At 45.5% G+C, this 21,535-nt stretch overlaps 3 protein-coding genes across 3 annotated transcripts; 2 read left to right on the top strand and 1 right to left on the bottom strand.

The window, feature by feature from the left end:
* Positions 1-81: 81 nt before the first annotated feature.
* On the top strand, positions 82-6,089 carry LOC131690644 (3'-5' exonuclease). Its single transcript, XM_058976574.1, has 2 exons — positions 82-983; positions 5,949-6,089. The coding sequence occupies exons 1-2, from the start codon at positions 171-173 to the stop codon at positions 6,051-6,053; spliced, it is 918 nt and encodes a 305-aa protein (XP_058832557.1). The 5' UTR covers positions 82-170; the 3' UTR covers positions 6,054-6,089.
* Positions 5,873-6,945, top strand: LOC131690651 (putative lipoyltransferase 2, mitochondrial). The gene has a single exon (XM_058976586.1). The coding sequence runs from the start codon at positions 6,149-6,151 to the stop codon at positions 6,842-6,844; it is 696 nt and encodes a 231-aa protein (XP_058832569.1). The 5' UTR covers positions 5,873-6,148; the 3' UTR covers positions 6,845-6,945.
* LOC131690636 (ectopic P granules protein 5 homolog) lies at positions 6,871-21,529 on the bottom strand. Its single transcript, XM_058976560.1, has 6 exons — positions 20,651-21,529; positions 20,261-20,587; positions 19,783-20,212; positions 8,104-9,151; positions 7,646-8,044; positions 6,871-7,589 (listed from the first exon to the last, which is right to left on the bottom strand). Exons 1-6 carry the CDS (start codon positions 20,999-21,001, stop codon positions 7,061-7,063), a joined length of 3,084 nt encoding a protein of 1,027 aa, XP_058832543.1. The 5' UTR covers positions 21,002-21,529; the 3' UTR covers positions 6,871-7,060.
* Positions 21,530-21,535: the final 6 nt, after the last annotated feature.

Raw genomic sequence — 21,535 nt, 5'->3', positions numbered from 1 at the left:
CACAGAGTTGCATTCAGGGAACCAAAGTGTAACGCTTTGGTAACGCTAGCTTGTACTAAAAGATTCAGACATCAATTTCAAAACAAATCTCCTGAGAGCGCGCGAAATTGTTTCAATTCAGTCTTCAGTGTTTATTCTTGTGTAGTAAAAATACGAATATATTCCTTGAAATGGCCAAAAGAACCCTTCCGCTGTGGATGCGAGATGCTGATCCATCTCCGCCACTTGCCGAAAAGAAGCAACGCATTATTTCAGACAGCAAACTGAACGAGACCTCCGCTAAAACAGTGGCAGATGTGAACGCACCAAAACTAACCGACGAATCGGACCAGGAAAACGTTCCCCGACGGAGATTGCGTAGCAATTTTAAAATTCCGGACGAGGGTGGACCTAAACGAGAGCCCGAGATAAAAATAAACATCGATGATGTTCCGTTCATCGAGTACAGTGGAAAAATCTGCTACTACACGGACTGGCGGGATATGGCTTGTGCCTGTGACCAGCTGATACAGTGGGTTGATAAGCAACCGTCGGAAATGGTCAAAGTACCGATCGCATTCGATCTCGAGTGGCCATTCAACTTTCAAACCGGACCGGGACGAACGGCTTTGATGCAACTGTGTGCGGAGATCGATTGCTGTTATTTGTTTCAGATTTCATGTGTGAAGAAGCTACCGGCAGCGATGCTGCAGCTTCTGCATCATCCGAGGGTTCAGCTTCATGGGGTTAATGTGAAGAATGATTTTCGCAAGCTGGCTCGAGATTTTCCGGAAGCCAATGCCGATACGATGATCGGTCAGTGTGTCGATTTGGGTCAGTGGTACAATCAGATTCACGGATCGGCCGGGCTGTGGAGCATGGAACGGCTGGTGCTGCAGGTATGTCGTCTCCGGATCGACAAAAATAAGAAGGTTCGGATGAGCAAATGGCACGTGCTGCCACTGACCGACGATCAGAAGATGTATGCCGCGGTGGATGCTTATGTAAGTGAATTTTGTTGTTAGTCCTTTACTAAATTTGTCTTAATATTTATATAAAAGGCGAAACTATACCGATGAAAAATTTGATCTGTTTCGTCAAACAGTAAAGTGAAGTCATTGTACAGTTTCTTAATTTGGAAAAATGGTCTCAGTTTTTCATATGCTTTGATAGCAGTTGTCCTTACGGGTACACTCATGTTGTCTTTTAATCTTAATTATTCTTTTCTGATTTTAAAATTTAAAACAACCAAATTAAATGCAACTAACAAACTGACAGTTATCCTACTAAATGACATAACTGAAAACATTTTCGTTCGGCTTATTATTAACCGGGACAGCACACCTCACATCATGATCTGGTACTTTTGCAATCCGCTAGCAGCTTGCAATCGCATGTTTTATTTGCAAACTATAGTAGATCTGATGAGGCATCCTATAAAGTCGTACTAGTCTCATAGGTTTGGATATGTTATTGTCCTAAAAGGGAATAAATTAAATATTTTTTCAATAGTTTCGATCTTAGGAATAAAAATGAATTGAGATATGACCTCAGAGCATAGTGTTGATTAAGTTTTCTTGAGCGAGGTGTCAGCTTAGATTATTGGCGACACGGAGTTGGCCAACTTAACCCTAACAAAAATTTCATTCCAAGCTTCGTTCAAGGCTTGTTTTAGTCAGCTTCTTGTAGAAAATTTGTCTTATTTTAATAGCATCTTCCAAAAAGGAGGTACATGTTTAGGCAATTTTTAAGTTGTTCGGGGATCTTCTACTAAAACTACAGTTTTGTATTCTGGTCTACGTTATAGGATCGTTATTCTGCTCGAAAAAATGATGTCCCTTTAAGCCCAAATTTTCGGCATTAGTATTCAAGTTTTCTTTCAGAACACGAAACCCAAGCGTGTTCACCTTTGCATTGTGATTATTAATTTATTAATTTGTATTTTCTTACACCCATAAACAAAAATCGCACGCTTGCCTCGTAAGTCTCAGTACGTTAAAGGGCTATTGAATTTTTTAGTAATAATAAAATAACACAGTACGGTGTAAAATCGGTGTAATACGGTGCGGTGTATGAAATTTGCGGTATGATCTGCCTGTATCGAAGTGCAGCGCAATCAAGAAAAATATCAGGGCATTTATGGTACCCATAAGTGCGGACAGCCTGCTCTGCTTATTATGGACGTAAAATTATCCGTCAACAAGATACTACCAAGGATGCAAAATGCCTACCTTTTCTGCGGCTGTAATTTTTCTGCCTACATTCTCATTTCTCTCTCGATGCTGCTGTCATTCGCTAGTGCAGGACGCCCAGCGCTGGACGGCTGCCTGTGTGCAAAGCAGTAACATGACAAAAAACTACTGTCCCCAGTACAGCAACCAGACGCGAGCGGTACAGCTTCTCTTTCCTTATTTTACATTTTTTAATATTTTCAATCTTTTTAATATTTTTATTCAAAAATTACGACAATGATTGCGGCTCATTTACGCCACGGCCGGCATCAACGCTTTCGTGTGCGGGCCTCTCCCTTTGACAATGCAGAGAAAAATGTACAAAGCGAGAGAACAAACTTTACTACGCCACACTCTCACCGAGCAGTCGGAGTACAGCAGCAATACAAAAATGTATTCTACTGCTGTACGGGAAAATGTACTCGGTTTGGCTACCGTTCTGGCAAGAGCTGTAGTGATGCGTCGCTGTAGCGGGCTACACGGCTTGTACAAATGTAAATATACCGAAAAAATGTAGTTTATCGGTACCGTTGGCATCTCTGGATACAACTACTGACACACAATATCGAACCGCAGCTAACCTAAAAAGCCACAGTTTTGAATTGTTCGGTAGCATCGAACAATTACTTAACGATGTTGAACAGTCAATGCTAGGCCATAAAAAAGAACGAAAGCATATGCAGCAAATTAAACGAACATTTTCATCCTTGTGACAATTTGCTCCAAATTCAATCGATACCAAAACTATATCGGACAATATGAACAAAATTGATGAACTGCTATCACGCCTCAAGAACGAACTGCAGCTTTCCACTAAATGTTTTGAGCCGTATCCTCTTGCTAATTCCACTTCAATCTAACATAACACTAGAAAATGGCATATTTCAATCAAATTCCCTGGCTGAAGAATTAGCGGAAAAATCACACGCAACTGTATTCCAACAGAAAAAAGGTCATGCGTTTCCAGGCTGGTGATTTTTGGGCGACAAAAGACAATAGAAGCAGGATTGGACAAAATAAGACGCCAAACAACGCATTCGACGACTTCAGGAAAAAGCTGCTGATAAGGCAAAACGCAGCCGAAAACGCCGTAAGCATTCAGGTCAAACTGAAAACGATCGCGATAACAATCATCATCATAATGACAGTGGTAAAACGTTAGACAAATTAGTACTTTCCACGGCGGAAAAACAATTTTCCGTTCCTCCCCCAACCAACTAACATCCGATTGCAGGGCTTGCAATACTAGCATTAAAACAAAATTTCACAAACTTTTAAAAAGCCGACACCATTAACCCATACCGTCCAGGAAATGTACAAGCTGAAGAAAATATTGAACCCAAAAAAATGAAAGCGATTCAATTATGCGCAAATCCAAAGCTTGGCTGGTCAGCTGACCCCATGCGCCTACTCGCCCAACGAAATTAACCTTTATAGAAATCAAAGAACATCTACTGGCAGCGAAAATAATATGAACACATTGCCAATCACATCTCAACAACCGCACACAGACAGCCAATTTGAACTGGACGCCATGCGCTCTTTCATTATACGCCTCACGTCACAGTCAACGAATGGCGACGGTCGCTTCTTGAAGGATTTCGCGAACTAAAAATAATGAACATTGTAACGCCTATACCTGGCATACATACCTACTGTATCCAATTTTGATGATAATCGACCCTATGCGTGGGTTAATATTCACCACCTTAAAATAAAAGGGTTACTCAATTCCCATCTATTTATTTGCGTAGAAGGAATGACACCAACCAGTATCAAAATGATGTTCGCATCCGAAGGAATACCGACCAAATCAGACCATCTCCTATGCATTTTTTTCGAAGTCTATCAGGAATATGGGCTGAAGCCAGACGAAAAAAACAGCAGATCTTTCCTCCTATGAAAAATGCTTATCAAGCGAACGAACTCGACGCCTTCAACAACTCCGCGAAGCTGCACATAAATTTGGAACATCGAATTTCCGGGGGGCCTATTCTCCCAGTCACGTCACTTGGTGACTAGAACGAAATTTCCTTCTAGTCACTAGGTGACGTGACTGTGAGAATAGGGTCCCGGAAGTAACGACGCCCTCTATAGAGGAAGAAAATGTATATATGTAAGCAATTTAAATATTCCAAAAACTTCGCATCCACAAAAGAATTCGACTGAAATTTTAGTCTATTGCCAAAACTTCAATCGAATGAAAAGCCCAGCCAAAATAAAAGAAATCCAACAAAAAATAATTTCAACTTTTAATCAAATTCTAGGAACAGAAAGTAGCTTAGATAAAAAGCGACGAAATTTTTGGAAATCAGTTATATTTATTCACACGACCTTAATTTGTCTGTCGGAAAAAGCCTGGAGGTGCAGTCCTCAGCCATAAACGCAGACTTTCCTTCAGAAACCGCGAAACAAATAATTTGAGCATATATGGGCAGAAGCAGTAATATCAGGGGAAGTGCACATATTCTCCTCTGTGTATTTTTCTTCTGAAAATGCACACACGACTTAATAAAAGTAACACCAGTTTCATCGTAGACATTGAAAACGAATCTGTCTTACTCTCAGTCGTAGGCTAAAATGAAACACTTCAATACTTATATGACAAATTATCAGAATTTGGCTGCACCAAATGAACCATGTAAATATGGATAAAATTCGTATTTAGACCTGCTAATCACGAACTGCATCAAATATTTCTGTGTTAATACATCTTTCATTCCATTATGCAGTATTTCACACATTATCAAATTCAATTTTCACTCATCAAAACTCTTCCCCGAACGACTTGGGGTATGAGGAAGTGTCGGAATACCATAGACCCGATTTTGAAGAAGTCATACGTATGTTGAATAAATTGCCAAACTGTATTGAGTGTAGAAGGAAATGTCAAAAAAATCAACTGAATTTTATCATATGAAATCAGTGAAAATGGAAAATCCAAGCATTTTTGAAAGTAGGCTACATTTAATGTATTTCTGCAAATTTGTGGAAACTAAATGTAAGTAAATATTCTTATATTTCTCATTGCTCAATGTTCTACAGTGCTTCATAGGAAATATATTGGATTCGATTGATTTTTTTTATTTCGATTATAGAGGTTTTAACCTTATGGTCATTCACCTCTACGGGTTAAAAAAATCTAACCCTGTGTGCGGGGTTGGGATTCGAACCCCACCTGCCCCTCGCGATTTATTTTCCATTATTTAAAGTTTGTTGGAAATATGATGAGACATTCTAGGATACATTAGAAAATCAAATTAAAGATAAATGCTTCTTTTTCATGTTTATATTTTCTTTAATCCCAAGACTAGTCCAATATAATAACCTATGGGTTCATTAACATCTCATATATTGAATTTATATTCAATTATTCTGATTTAGATTAACGCAAGCGCACTAAAGATATAAGAATTGAAAAATTCCATTAGCATGACTTCTGAAAATCCGAAGTGATTCGATGGCCATTTTCGACTCCGCGTCATAAGTCAAACTTATGATATTCATATGGGATACTTGTGGCGCAGTCATAAGCGATTCTCATGAATTGCAATACGTATTTTACCTCAGTGTACTGGATGTATGCCAGCGAGCGTTACATTTAGTACTAAATTTCTATGTCAATTTGGAAACCCCACAGCGACACTCAGCAGTCACTCACATTGCTTTTTCCCTTATCGACCATGCTTCGCAACAAGGCGGCGTATTATCAACACTCTTATCAATTTCATTTCGCAGATTGGCCAGCAAATCTACCTCAAACTGCAGGAAAAGGAACTAAAATTGGAACAGGAGCGCCAGGAACTGGAACGTGCTATAGAATCTCCCTCACCCGAGCAGTAACGTTAATTTTATTGAATTTACGCTTTATTTCAAGTTAAGTAAGATGCCTTCTGCACTTGGTTGTTAGTTACTAGAATACTTACTTCATAAGAAACATGCCCCGGCTGGTGCACATACTGCGGGCCGGTAAACTTGACTATCACAAATCACTACGTCTGCAAAAAGTTATCTCATCGACGGTACTAAAAGACTCAACCGGCCCATTTCGAAACGTACTGATTCTCACGGAGCATGATCCAGTTTACACCGTCGGCATTCGAACCAAAGATTACGGACCGGCGGAAGAGCAGCGTCTAAAAACCCTCGGAGCGCAGTTTGTCCGTACCAATCGTGGAGGGCTGATTACGTTCCATGGTCCAGGTCAGCTAGTGGCTTATCCGATTCTTAATTTAAAAAACTTTCAACCCAGCGTCCGCTGGTACGTTTGTCACATCGAAAAGACGATCATTGAACTCTGTCGGCGGTACGGAATCCGGGCGGCAACAACGGAGGACACCGGTGTGTGGGTACAGGATCGAAAAATATGCGCCATAGGAATTCATGCGAGCAGGTATGTGACGACGCATGGGTTGGCTTTGAATTGTAACAACGATCTGCGCTGGTTCGAGCATATTGTCCCGTGTGGGATTCCAGGGAAGGGAGTTACATCGTTGAGCGTTGAAGCGGGTCGTGAATTGGGTGTGGATAGTGTTACGTCGGAGTTTCTGAAGAGCTTACGCGTTACGCTTGAGTGTGATTTGGAAGAGATGCAGGAATCTCAGCGAGATAGCTTTCTGCGAGATATTGGTTAGGGTGTTCTTTTTAACGATTAAAAGGGTTCTGTTTCACAGCCCAATAAGCCAATAACAAGCTGTATGTTGCGAATAAAATATGCTAGGCGCTTTTAAAATAAGTGTTTATATAGAACAAAGAAATCCGTTTTTAGCAGTTCCTCAGAGAAACTTTCTCCTTTCTGTAGTTCAAAAATATCAGCTATGATTAGGGATCAAATAATATAAACATACCGTTCACAATGCCTTCCAAACCTCTTCCACCGAATGAAAGAAATGTTCGTCACAAAACAACCGCAAAATCTTGAACACATTCTGTCCGATGTGCGTCACCATAGCGGTATTCTCAATCAAATTGATTGCTGCTCGTGTTTTAACGTGCACGTCGGCATACCTTTTGTTACCCAGCGTCAGCTTCAGGTCACCCATGGCCTGTACGTATTCCCGGCACCGGTTGCTGACACCAATCGAGGGAGGGCCTTCTTTGGCCTCGACCACTTCCGATGCGTCTTCTCCGAATAGCAGAAACACAATGCAGGAAAGACACTTGGCCAGTACCTTCCGTCGAATACTAACACCGTCCTTGCGGATACCAATGGCACCTAGTAGTCCTTCTCCCCAACCGTCCGAATCCTTGGAGCAAGTTTGCAGATGGCGTGCAAGGGTCAGTAGATGCTTATGACTGTCGGTGTCGTTTTTCCAGATCTCTACGCCAACCACAACCATCATGCTCCAAACCAGGATCAGCTTGGTTTCGTCCGTTTCACTGAAAGTGTGCGAAATTAAACGGGATATCTATTAAAATTCAACGAGAATACTAACCTCACTTTTAAGTCCTCTATCAATCGAAATAATCTTTCAAGAACCAAAACCTTTTCGCCGCAGCTCGGTGCCTCTTGCAGTTGCTGCAACGTCAACAGATGCAGTCCTAGTAAATACCGATTTTTCACCAGGGTATTCTGATCGAAACCTCTTATGGTTCTGGGTCCAATTTTGTGCACTAATTTTGACCAGGATGCGTCCAAAATCGGAGCACCTTCGTTCGTTGTTTGTCCCCGCCAGGACATTCTGAAGTGATGGTAGATCATTTCCTCCAACAAGTAGTACAGATTAACAGTGAAACTTTTACACAAGCCGATGGCTTCTAGAATCGAGGGAATGATGTAGCTGTCACTGGTTCGGCAGTTCTCCGTCCACAAGATAATGGCCTCAATGAAAAATCTAGTTTAAAAAAAATCAAAATTACGATCATTAACCCCTCCAAAGGACGTGTTACTTACTTCCTACTGTACTCCCCTTGGGACTGTAACGATACAACCACTTCGGCCATAAGATTCTTCGCATCAAACTCGCGATCCTTAACAGACCTAATCTGTAACAGTACCGTCTCGATCGTGTTCAACAGTCCCAACACAGCATTCTGAAACGCCTGTAGACCCTGTTTCGTTCCCAGCAATTTCTGATACTTGGATCCACACGCATTCAACAGTCGAACCGTGGTTCTCACGTACAGAATTCGTTTCGTTTGTATTTGTGACTGTAACGTGGACGACTCCAGCGGATTGCTTGGATTGAATTTCATAGCCGAGACGACCTGAAGCAAATCCAGGACGGCACTGTCGACAGCTTCGTTTTCCGATGGCATTTTTAGAACTACGGAGGGTTCCGCCGACAGGACGAACCAATCGAGAACCGCTTCGATACCTTGGTATTCCAGCAGATACCACGGATAGTCACAGGCTTCCTGCAGCAGTGTGACAATCTTGAGTCCATCCCGAGCGTTCGGTTCGTAGGATATTTTGACGAAGATCATCAACAGTGATGATAGCATCTGATAGCGGAGTTGATAGTCCCAGGATTGTATGTTCTGTTGCAGCCAGGGTGTCCACGCGATCCGGATGAAGATGTGACCCACGAAGAGATGACTCTCCGGGATGAACTGCTGGAGGATGCGGCTGAAGCCGGTTATGTGAACCGGGGCGGGTCGAAACCGATCCCAGGCTAGGTTCATCAGATGGGTATGAATTGGAACGACCACGAACCGGGGACAGACCGGATGGGCAAAGTTCAGTTCGTACCAGTAGAAGAGGTGTCCTAGGACGGCACTGCTGGACGGGAATGTGTCCATCAGGTACTGTAGGCAATGCTGGAACATTATGATCATCCGGAAGGCGGTGTCGGTGTGAAGTTCGCTCCACGGGGGTAGAATTGAGCTGCCGCTAACGACCTGCTGTATCCAGTTTGCTATCTGTTTCATGTTTTGCGGGAAGTACGGGATAAGCCACGGGGAGAACATGTCGCATAGCGAGGGCCATAACCAGTTGATGACTGCGGAGGAAAATTGTTGAGGTTAGATGGGGGTCAATTCCCTAAGAATACATGAGGTTTTATGATACTCCTAAACTGTCCATAATCTCAAGTCAGTCCCATGTTCTATGGGTTTTCCTTTATACATGGGACTGACTTGCGATTATAGGCAGTAAAGTTGCTCTTTATAATTGAAAGGCATTTGTAGTGTATTATATTCTTCTTCTAGTTCTAGTTATTTTCAACGCCAGCGAGGTGACTCCCACTTTCTGGACTAGATATCGACCCATCAACTCATGGACCGGGGACCAATGGCTTTACTTCTCTTCCGAAAGAAGGCGTGACCTCAGATTTTTTTCGTCTGAAAAAAATTTCAACTATCTTGGCTGGGATTGAACCAAGACCAACTGGGATGGGTGGCGGTCACGCTTACCACCGGCGCCGTCAGTATGTTATATAGATTTGTAAATATTGTCCCAGAAAGTATGGACGCCGTCAAAGCCCTGTAGTTATACTTTATATAACAGACTTGCGGAGATAAAAACAGTAAAACTAGCAACCATGCATCTAAACTGGCATCACGGAAGCTCCCATAAGCTTTGCTTGGGCTTCCTGTTGTACTACCCCTCTCAAAACCCTGATGCTCGTTTGGCTGCAATTTTTGACAGTCCGTTTGGCTGCAATTTTTGACACTTCGCTAGTCTGCGTATAAAGTGTCTGTACCAGCATCCTGGCAACCCTATACCATCATATGGAGTTTGACAGCCACCTACATATATGGGGCGTTATAGCTATAAAGCCCCAAACAAAGAATTATGTTCGGCACTATTCTCGATATTCAAGCATTCCACACGACGTTTTGCATCTTGTGGGATGATTTAATATCATATCATTCAGAAAATCGACATTTTGTAACTAAATACAGCTTCAAATCATTCGGTTCAAAATCAATGTTTTGCCTTTCATGGCAGTGATGCTGGCTGTACAGAGACGTCGTCCTTGACAGGGGGCTGGTCTGTACCCGTAACCATTTCTCAATAATTGATCAATTATTTTTTTTAGGCTGCGTCCTATTGTTTAGTACTTATGAAAAGTCACTGAGAAAAGCTGAAGAAGTGAGAAAGCCATGCGAATACAGATCAGGAAGCTCGGTGAAGATAAACTGAACACCGATCGAAAAAAAAGTGCTAACTCTCGTTGAAAAACATGATAAACTTCCGACCATTGACTGACATTCCGATAGATGGTGACTTCTCTCCAGTACTAACTCCTAACCATTTCCTTTTCCAGCATTCCAGGCGACTGAATCCTTTCATTTCCTTCGACGACAATTCTGGCACCCTAAAGAATATCTGCAAACTTTCTCAAATTCTGGCCAATAGCTTCTAGAAACAATAGCTCAGAGATTATCTCCCGACGATCACCAGGAGATCCAAGTGGTTTACGGCAACGAAGCCTATTGAAGTCAACGACGTTGTCATCGTGGCTGACGCTAAACTTCCACGAAATTGTTGACCAAAGGACAGTGTCATAGTAACGAAGCCTACAATTGATGGACAAGTACGATTAGCACCGATACAAACTCCTAGCGGTGGGATATACGAGAGACCAACCGTAAACTTGGCGGAGCTCGACGTTGGTGTAGGAAGGAATACGTTTCGGACGGAGCACCCCGGAGAGGGGAGAATATTAACAGCGCCGTTCCAAGCCGGCGGGCTCCTCTTTTCTTAAGTCAAAAAAGATCGATGATCAACAAACTCGATTAACCATCCAGAACAACGATGTGTTGTTTGTAAAAACCCGAAAGTTGCCTCAACAAATCTAAAAGATTGCTCAAGAACCGGATCAAGAAAACCAACTGTGACGAAGCGGACATGATCAGAATGGTTAATTGTTGCTATTGCGAGTCGTGGTGGCCACTATAGTTGCGTGGGTATTAACAGCAATATCGCAGAGCCAGACCGGACTTTTTCATGCTCTAATTTCCAGCGGTTATCATCGACGATACCGGTGGAAAGGCCCAACAGTGTTACAAGTTCCATATCGAATTCTATTGAGTACAGGCTTGTTCAACTGCGGATGGAAGCACAGGATAAGGTAGAGCTCAAACGTTTGGACTAGAAACAGGAGAAGTGAGTCGAAACGTAGGCTCTGGAACAAAAAACATCAACATGAAAGGGGAAAGACCAAAGTGCGACTTCGCAACAAAGTTCGCACAGTAAAGTGAAGCAGTAACGAAGTCAGCAGTTCAAGGATATGAGCTCGACTATGATGAGACCCACGGAAACTGGAGCTGCTCAGGAGACGGGAAATCCAACGACATCTTGGACAGGCGATGCTAGAAGTACTCGTGCTAACCAAACCGTTTTGGAACGGACGTTAGAAGGCATTTCGCTGAACGAGTACAGTCATCATTAGGTAGGCTCATTGGTCGAACTCCTGAGACTGTTGTGCATACATATGACATAAGTAAACTCGATCCTCCCCAGCCAATGTTTAGACCCCGTCTTTCCGAATATAGATAGTATGCCTGTCACACTGACTGGGGATAAACCAAAACCTTTCCATTACACCTCACCAAATACTCAAGGCGGTCTGTATGGATGTCTTCTGCCAATCAATCCGGTCATTGTTGGTACGGGAGGGAATGCAAACATTGACGTAGTATCAGGATCGAGCCCCGGGAAAGTATCGCAGCCACATGACTGCGAACGAGTCGGCAGATCTGATGCAATCCGGAGGTCATCTACTACAGATCGTTTCCACTACCAACAGCTCGTTTCTCATCAGGTTTCGGAGCGCCCCCAATGCCAAGGATACCGGCGTGGAATCAGGGCGGACACTGGCTCAGACCGAAAACCACAAAATTACCGACGAGAAAGGCTGAACGAAAGAAAGAATAAAGAAGGAAACCAATTCGTGTCCTAATTTGGGGAGAGGCCGGAGATGTTAGAAAAAAGAGGCAAGTGACTCGTTCGGGCTCGGCGAATCCGAATGTTAAGCGGGTTTGGCGAGAAGATTCCGTAAGAACTGGTGAAGGTCGACGACACTTGGTCTTTTTTTACAATGGAGAAGACCTTTACGTCCTAGCCCAGTACACGTGCTATTGGTAGGGTCCAAGCTACCGCACGGGGTGCACTGGGGGCGTGTCGGGCTCGAATGGTGACACTGCCATTAATACCGACTAAACTCCATTGGGCTCCGCCATCGTTCCTCCCAGGAACTACCTCTCGGTATTACTTCTGGGGGGATGGCTGTACTAAATGTACTCATTCACTCTCACTCACGCGTTCATACGTCCTGTATAAGGCTTACTTGGGTGCTCTCTCTATCGCAGCTTGATTCACTCTCAAACACTCCACACGAGGCTGACTTTTGTGCTCACCCTTAACATACCTTATGAGACTGACTTGGATGCTCACCCTTTCGCTCCTCTGCTACGCCACGAGGCATCGATAACTACGTCCCAACATACTACGCTACGACCCTCCCATCTTGGCATGAGGCAGTCCACATATACGCCTATACACTCGCTCTTCTGCCTTGCTTCGGGGTGGCTGGGTTTACCCCTTACGCGGTTGCCAGTCGCTGCGCCAAACCTGCCTCAGCATGAACAGACCATTCACTCACTTTTCTGCGCTCGACCCTTTTCGCTCCAACTAACCAATCACTAGTTAGCCGTGCCCGTACAGGCAATCTGGGTGGTTGCAGTCGAGACTGCGTTCCACTTTTCCACCGATTGACACATCCGCTGAATAAGGGTATCAGGGGTTGTGTCCCAGCCGCAGACGTCAAGCATTGCTCTTCTTTCGATGTCGAAACGAGGACATACGAACAGTATGTGTTCGGCAGGTACTGTCGGAAACAGCCATGGCCTGACAGGAACTGTGTCAGGTGGAAGTGAACTTCCCCATGGGGTCTGCCCACCCAGCTCGATATGTTAGGTATCAGCCGGTGGGTCCACCTACCTTTCGAGGAGTTATCCCACTCACGCTGCCATGTGGCGACCGAGGTCACCTTGGTGCGCTCGCGGGCTCCTCTATTTCCACGTAGCTCGAAGCACTCCTCATCTTCCCGGATGACCAGCCCGACTGGCATCATGCTCGCTATCACGCAGGATGCATCGTGTGATACCGTGCGGTAGGCAGATATCACTCTGAGGCACATCACGCAGTAGGTGCCATCCAGTTTCTGTAGGTAACTGGTTACCCTCAGTGCTCTTGACCATGACGGGCCGCCGTACCTGAGGATAGATACGGCAACGCCTACGTCTACTGGCGCACACCTTTGAGTTTATCCTCGATAGTGCCGCAAACAGCAGTCGACGCTCTCTTGCATGTATAGTCGACGTGGCTGCCGAAGGTCAGCTTGTCGTCTATAATGACTCCGAGAGACTTCAGACTCCACTGTGAGGTGATCACGACTTCTCCCACATGGATAACTGCATGTTGTGCCGACTTGCGGTTGTTGACGATAACTACCTCCGTCTTATGATGAGCGAGCTCCAGGCCTCTCGCGCTCATCCATTCCTTCACCGTGTTGATCGTGTGTTCTGCAGTTAGTTCTACCTCAGGGATTGACTCCCCATAGACCTCCAAGTTTACATCGTCGGCAAAACCGACGATCTTGACCCCAGGAGGGAACTTTAGTCTCAGAACCCCTTTATACATGAGGTTCCATAGCACCGGGCCTAGGATCGAGCCATGCGGGACTCCGGCGGTAATCGGAACCCTTTTCTGACCGGCATCCGTCTCGTATAGCAGTACGCGGTTCTGGAAGTAGATTTCCAGGATCCGGTTTAGACCCACCGGTAGGCTAAGCCGGTGTAACTAGAGCGCGATGGCATTCCAGCAGTGTCACTAACGCACAGTATCGAAATCCTTGTCTTTTTCGTTGGATCGCTATCTCGGCAGTCTTTATCGCTGAGTTGATAGCGTCCACCGTGGACTTACCCTTCCGAGAGCCAAACTGGTTGCTTGACATGCCGTCCGTACCTTCTGCGTACGGGGTTAGCCTGTTGAGGGTGATCCTCTCAAGCAATTTGCCAGTCGTGTCGATCAGACAGATTGGTCTGTACGCCGATGGGTCGGCTGGCTGCTTCCCGGGCTTCGGCAACAACACCAATTTCTGCCTTTTCCATCTATCGGGGAAGCGGCACTCGTCAAGGCATATCTGCATAGGTAGCCTGAACATGTTCGGGTTCGCTATGATCGCTGCCTTGAGAGCGCTGTTTGGAACTCCATCCGGCCCTGGAGCTTTGTTTATTGCTAGGGAATTAGCCACTGCGAGTAGTTCTTCATTCGTCACCGGAGCCTGGTGGGCCGTGCCCGCACTGTCTCGTAGTGCAGGTGGCCAGGGGCTGGTGGCTCGAGACGGGAAGAGTGCTTCGATAATCGTCGCCAACCGGTCCGGAGACCGTTCTGGGGGTGAAGAGCCCCCTTTGGTCTTGGCCATCACGATTCTGTAGGCGTCACCCCACGGATTCGCGTTGGCACTCTCGCACAGGTTGTCGAAACACGCTTTCTTGCTGCTTTTAATGGCCTTGTTAAGGGCCAGTTTCGCAGCTCGAAACACTTCACGTCGGTTCTCTCTTGCATCCTCGGTGCGGGCTATGTGCATCCTACGTTTAGCTCTGAGGTAGGCTGATCGTAGAGCTGCAACCTCCACCAGTATACCGGGCATTTGCCGTTTCTTGGCAGGGTTTTCCTCGGCATAGTGGCGTCGCACGCGCGTGATAGAACGGCTACCAGCGCATCCCCGCTTAGACTGTCGGTGTTGGCCTCTTGTCCCAGGGCCGCGGTGAAAGCTTCGCTGTCGAAGTGATTGGACTTCCACCCGCGTACCTGACAGGGATCTCCCGCCCTCGGATGCTGCACACCATAGTTGACCCTAAAGCGGATTGCTAAAGGATTGCTATGGGTGTAGCCCTCGTCTACCCTTCATTCCATGCCTGGAACCAGACTGGGGCTGGCAAATGTTACGTCAATCCATGCTCCACCCCGTTTCTACGAACTGTGCTAGCGGAGCCATTATTGGCTAACACAGCGTCGAGTTTCGCGAGCGCCTCCAGTAGCGCTTGGCCCCTGCTATTTGTACAGCGGCTGCCCCACTCTACTACCCAAGCTTTAAAGTCTCCCGCTATAACTACCAGTTTCCGGCCCACTAGGTCTGACGAGAGCCTGTCCATCATCTGGTTGAACTGGGCCACCTTGGTGGAGCGTAGCAGCTACAATAGAACACGCCATTGATCTTGGCTATCGCAACACCCTCGGCGGAGGAGTGTATTATTTCTTGAACCGGGAACTGTCCCGTTGTACAGATTGCTACCATCCCTGACCTGTCCGACACCCAATTGCCGTTGCCGGCAGGGATGTTGTACGGGTCGGATAGGAGGGCGTCATCTGTCCTCGACTTCGAGACCGACTGCCACAACAGCTGTTGGGCTGCTACACAATGGTTAAGATTTAAGACACTTGGTCTGAGCGTTCGGAAGTGGCGAACGTCGTAAAAGTTAAATTCCGGAGATGAAAATGTTATGAAGCATACTGCCCTTCGACTGCTTCCAGTCATCTTTCTCAGTTTTATAGGTGCTTCGGGTATGAGCATTACTTCCGATAATATTTCGGTTTCTAATATGAGAATAACATGCAAATAGTCGCATCTTCCATATATGCAAGTGTCATGAAGATCAGTCGCTGCGCTATCTCGTTAAACAATCCTTCCTGGTGGAAAGTACAGGTATCCAGACTGTAGGATGGCCCAAGTCTCCGGAAGTATAACGTGCGAACAATATTGTACAGAAGACTGCTTTGGCGATTTCTTCGAGTTTCCGTCAGTTCGTCGGTTGCAGTGCGTTGAGCGGTGAATCCTGAAAGACCCAGTGATTGGTGGGAGTGTTGTGAGGTAGCTCCGAATACCAGGGGAAGGGATACATCCATAAGGCGACCCCGAAGGAATTGAAGAAGGGGCGGATCCCCGACGAACTTGATACCTGTCCATTAGGTGTCGTTCTAAATCCAAAGAAACTTTCAAGGATTCATAATTTTTACTGATGCAGCAACCAAAGGTGGTGGTATTTCGTTGAACACGATGCTGTTGAAAGGACCGGATCTCCTGAACTCTTCTGGAAGTGCTCACAGGATTTCTGAAAAGACGGGTGGTTCTCTGTATAGATTTCCAGGAAATGTTCTACCAAGTTGCGATTCAGCGGGAAGGCATTATGGAACTCAGTGTATCCACTGGATGTTGCTACATTTTTGGACATTCACCATGCTCGCCACAACATGTGAAGAACCGGAACTCTAAAGAACATGCTCAAGTTTTCTGCAGCTGCTGATGTTATAATCCGGGAACATTATGTCCACGATTATCCGGACAGCGTGGAGCAAGTGACAAAATTTGCGTTGAAAGTTAGGTGCGTGTACTTTCTTGGGGGTTTTAATTACCGAACTTGTCGAATTTCGTAACAGGTAACGCACGAGCCGATAAATGTATTCAGCTGGACAAAAACTTTTCCATAGAACGGGTGCTTGGTATGTACTGGACGCCTGAAGAAGACGTCTGCCCGACCCTGGCGATTGAGACGGCTCATCCTGCGAATAAACAGGCGTTGCAGATCGTGATGAGTCCGTTTGACCCGGTTGGACTACTGTGCTTCTTCCTCGTGTGCACGATAAGAATCTGATTCAGGAGGTTTTGAGAGCCAACTCCGAATGGACCCGCAAACACCGTTGAAACTAAACAAAAAATGAACACGGTGAATCACTTTGTTCCAACATCTGGTTTGGATACGCGATCTTCGCTGCTATTTGTCGACACTAGCGAGAAAGTGTACGCTTGCGTAGCATATCTTCCCGGCACCGTTCCCGGGCGACGTGATCAAAGTTACATTGGGTGGTGGCTCCTTCGAAGACACTATTTCGTAGCTGAAACTGAATGAACTGATAATAGCAATTCAACAAGACGATCATGTGGACCGACTAGAAGACTGCGTTAGCTTGGATGAATTTGGACCGAAGATCGAAGATATCGACAGTTCGTCGCGTCTCGAACTGGCGAAATACTGTCGAAGTCGGATACGGTAAAGTGGCGGTACGTACCGAGTAAGATGAATCCTGGAGATAGTCCATGGTTCAGTAAGCTGTTCCTTAGCGTGTCGGAAATAGAGTGAGTCTCGGGAATAAACTGCCGGTGAGACGACAGACGAGGAATAACAGCCATGTTTGGTACACAAGTCTTTGAAGTTTGCCATCAACTGGGAACGTTACTTCAACTGGACGCGATAACTACGAGTGCTGGTAGACGTTCTTCGATATCGGGAGATTCTACAGCAGATCATTCATATATCGAATGGTCCAAATCCAAAGTGAAACGTCTTCCGATGAAGTTGCTACCCTGACAGCAAAGAAAGATCACCAAAAGATGAAGCGACATGTGAAACTGGAGAGAACAGAGTTATTACTGCTATCCGATAAGATTCCAGGATCCCTGAAACCGTTCACATCATGCGATACCCGATTTCCGCTAGTTCTAGCAAAGGAGCATGTAGCTCCCGTATACTGCTGGAGTGGTATCACAGCAAGTTTCTGAACGCTAATGGGGAGACTATCATCAACGAGGTGATGCCGGACTACTACGCATCTACGTTGCACACGCATCTACGATGGTACGCAAGATAGGGAAGGAGTGTTTTCTGTGCAAGGCAAAAAAGACAGTTTCGGCGATTCCGGTGACCTGAATGAAGGCCTACGAGCGTCAATTCTCCTTCGTGGGAATTGACCCCTCTTAGACTTCCGTTGACTTTCATTACCCTTTAGACGAAGCAGTAAAATGTGCTGACGCCAAAGCATTTTATTCTGTCAAGTTCCTGCAGAGCGGTGCAGCTACCAAATTGGCAGATGGCGTGCCAGCTTTGCCAAGCCATGTTAAACCAATCCTAGGTGACATGGATGCGAGACTATTTACCAACAGTTGCTCGCAGAACCAAATGGGTTCAGTTGTTCAAGTCAGGAAAGGACGAGTTGGGAGAACACGTGATGCGAAGAAACAGGCTACCGACGGAATCAAACGGCGACCGGTGACCTAGTTATTACAGTAAAATGTATAATTTAAATGTTCAATGGGAGCGTGCACTGCAAGAGGTGCGTATTTGACGGCCCGCTTTAATGCACCAGTTTGCTTAAAAAAATCCCAGAACAGAAAATAAAAATAGGTAGTCGGAGGAAGGACGGTAGTCTGTTTGTGTCGCTCTTCGTCGTTTTTTGGCACACCGTGAGGGAAGCGGGCAACGTTTTGCTGATTGCGTGACTGTGAAATTCCTCGCCTCGTGGTTGTCGGCGACAAGAACTCGGGTTCTCCGAACGGGACTGTCACAATCAAGGAGAAGAAACACCCTCCGCCTTAGACAACGCTCGGGACATTTTATCGCTTTGGTGCGCCAGCGAGGAGGTCGTGTTCAGAGTACGCGACCGGGACGAGGAGCTACGTTCTGGAGGAGAGACGGATCCGTGCAAAGAGTGAAGAGGTAGGATTCAAATAAGTGGCGCGACCGGGAAAAACCACCAGCTGAGTGTTTCGGGGTCGTGTTCACAGGAGAACAAGCGGATTCACCTGGTCGAAAAGAAAGTGCACCAATGCTGCTGACCCAGCCGACGAGGTGCGCTAACGTCGGGAAAGAAGATTGGTACGGAAAGTAGTGACGTCTGAACCTCCGTGACGACACGGAGATATTAGACTCATGAGGCACCGGTTGAATGATGACTGTCTGATCCAGCAGCGATGTAGGTGAGTAAACTGCTTTTCTTCTCCCATACATTAAAATTTACATTTAAATTTAAAATTTCACACAAATCAAGCTTATATTTAATATAAGCTTGATTTGTGTGATCTCTTTCTTAAGATTTTGGTGAGCTAGACCAATTCTGTTATAGTTGGCGAGACTAGGTATACATGGAGCTAAAGCTAGAATCACCTGACCAGCCGTACTGATCGGGGAATGCTACGGAGGATCGAGTCCCCCCGGACTGACGTGCAGTATTGATAACGAGCTCTTGGAAATAGTTTCACGCTCACGCGGAGAACGAAAAAGAGGAAAAACGTCAAACGGAATTTGAAATATACTTTGCGACATTTATGTCGAATCATTGTTGAGAATATATTGATTTAATAATCGACAGAATCCACCTTAGCCAACGAAACCCAGTGCATTTTGTCAGATAGCTGACAGAAAGATATTTTGTTAGGGTGCTTCCATACTTTACTGGGACAGTCCTTAGTTGTTATTTGGGTAGAGGAGTTCAAAATTCAAAGTGGGAACCTCATATACTGCCCATATACGCATAAGAGTCCCATATGGAATTTTGTCGAAAATTGGATATCTGTTGGATTGTATTCTGTATCACCAATGAATCATAATACACAAATAAGATTACCAGGTTTGTTCAGAAAATATCGAAAAAATACCACAACATGGTTGTTCCATCCATAAGGCTCAATGAAAAATGTAAATCTTGAACAGCGTTTTTCTCGGCTTGCTGTTTTTCAATATGGGACTCTTATGCATATATGGGCAGTATAGCAGATATACAGATTTATACACCCGATTCAAGTATCTGTTCAATCAACTATTGATGGTACAACCCCGCAATACTTACGATCATCGGCCAACACTCCCGGATAGGTGTGAACAGCGGCCACCACCGCCGCATGTCCCATCGTACCCAACAGCAACGACAACACCCCGCAGTAATCACTATGCTTCGGGTACAACCCGTGCAAGCCGTGGCTCAGTCGTTCCTTCTGAAAGTGCTGGGTCAGCAAAACGGTCGTATCAATGATATCCTTGTACGAGAGAATACTTTGCTTAGTAGCAAATTCGCGAAATTCTTCCAACAAAACATCCAAATCGAGCCCGAAGGCCAGCGGCTTACAACCGACCATGCGTCGCATCGAATTGATCAGTTCCAGCAGAACCTTCGGCATTATCTTTTTCTTCGAAGAAGCAACCAAACTTATCTGTAAGATGTCGCCGTAATGCTCCGGAAAGTCATACTCGAACAGATGTATCAGGTGGCGCTGAAGGAGCTGAGGGAACATAGGTTAAACATAGAATATCAACAACGAACAACTTACATCTTGAATAAGCACGGCATCCGGCTGGTTCCATCCCTCTAGCCCTCGGAGAATCGATTCCGCTAGCTGATTAACATCAACCAGCTTCGGCCGGTACCGGTTCATCCAAGCGATGATATCGAACTTCGAAAGCAGCACAAACAGAACCTGGGTATCGCACTTCTTGATGTGCGAATCAATGATGAAACCGTACATTCGCAGGAAAAACTGTGGCGGACAGCTGGCCGGTACCAGCAGTTCAGTGATCAGACTCACCAATTCCGGTCGCTTCAATGCAATATTAAGTAGCTTAATTCCTTCCTCGTTTTGATTTTCCTTCATAAAGAACTACAAAGAAACAACGGTTAATGCTAGTTTCGACAGATAGATACCTAATTGAAAAACACTCACCCCAAGCTGCGAAATTTCCAGCGAACAGGCCGCCTTCGTCACAGGACACAGCTGGTTGTAATCGTTCATTTTATCCACGAATTCGTAAAACATTGTTGTCGCCACCTTGCTGATTTTGTCGCATATCTTAAAATCCCCACTGCCCTTCAATTCCAGATAAACTTCCACTAGTTGCCTGAGAAAGGCATCGAGCCTCACGGTAGCTCTCACAACGCCATCGGGAATTTTACACTCTCGCTTGATCGTGGCTTCGTGAACGGAACGATTTTCCACGATGGTTGCACTCACACTTTCGACCAGCTTCGCTTCCCTACACTCGATCGTGACTTTCTTAACCCCCCTGCAAAGCATCGAACAGCTGGCTTCCTTCCACACTCGTTTCTCCTCGTTGATGTAGAGCTTCTTTATCAACTCGAGATACTGTGAATCCAGCTGTAGGTGCTCGTTGTATAGAACGTGAAATTCTTTCTTCGCGTAGGAATTCAGGGTGGAAAATTCGGATTTTACGATAGAGATTAGGGCACTGGCAGAAAGGGAGACAATATCGACGGGGTTCACAGCGGAGACTGGTTTGAACACTGGTGGCGGAGGTGCGGGTGCGTCGTACGCTTCGAGACGCTTGAAGATCGACTGCTTCGGGTCTTGTAGGTCGAAGTTACTTATGCTGGGATTGATCGAACGAACTGGAGATGTGATCGTTGGGGCTGGCGCCCCATATCGGAAGCACAATTTTTGCCAATTGTTGGCTGATTCCCGATGATCGTTTCGTATACCACGAAGATCGACGAATTCCACCCAATGATCGCGATTACCGCGGAAGATTGAAGCCAGCCGGTGACAGTCAAATTGGGGAGGAAGCTCGATTGATTGCACTCGAATGCGATT

Source organism: Topomyia yanbarensis, chromosome 1 (genome assembly GCF_030247195.1).
Source record: "Topomyia yanbarensis strain Yona2022 chromosome 1, ASM3024719v1, whole genome shotgun sequence".
Taxonomy (NCBI): Eukaryota; Metazoa; Arthropoda; class Insecta; order Diptera; family Culicidae; genus Topomyia; species Topomyia yanbarensis.
Note: the sequence above shows the minus strand (reverse complement) of the source record. Positions and strands in the feature narration are given on the sequence as shown.

Bases quoted from the DNA above. Each gene is read 5' to 3' on its own strand.
- LOC131690644 (XM_058976574.1), top strand. From the start codon at position 171: ATGGCCAAAAGAACCCTTCCGCTGTGGATGCGAGATGCTGATCCATCT. The intron at 984-5,948 runs GTAAGTGAATTT...TTCATTTCGCAG, and splicing joins ATGCCGCGGTGGATGCTTAT to ATTGGCCAGCAAATCTACCT.
- LOC131690651 (XM_058976586.1), top strand. From the start codon at position 6,149: ATGCCCCGGCTGGTGCACATACTGCGGGCCGGTAAACTTGACTATCAC.
- LOC131690636 (XM_058976560.1), bottom strand. From the start codon at position 21,001: ATGCTTTGCAGGGGGGTTAAGAAAGTCACGATCGAGTGTAGGGAAGCG. The intron at 20,588-20,650 runs GTGAGTGTTTTT...GTTTCTTTGTAG, and splicing joins TGGAAATTTCGCAGCTTGGG to TTCTTTATGAAGGAAAATCA. The intron at 8,045-8,103 runs GTAAGTAACACG...TTTTTAAACTAG, and splicing joins CAAGGGGAGTACAGTAGGAA to ATTTTTCATTGAGGCCATTA.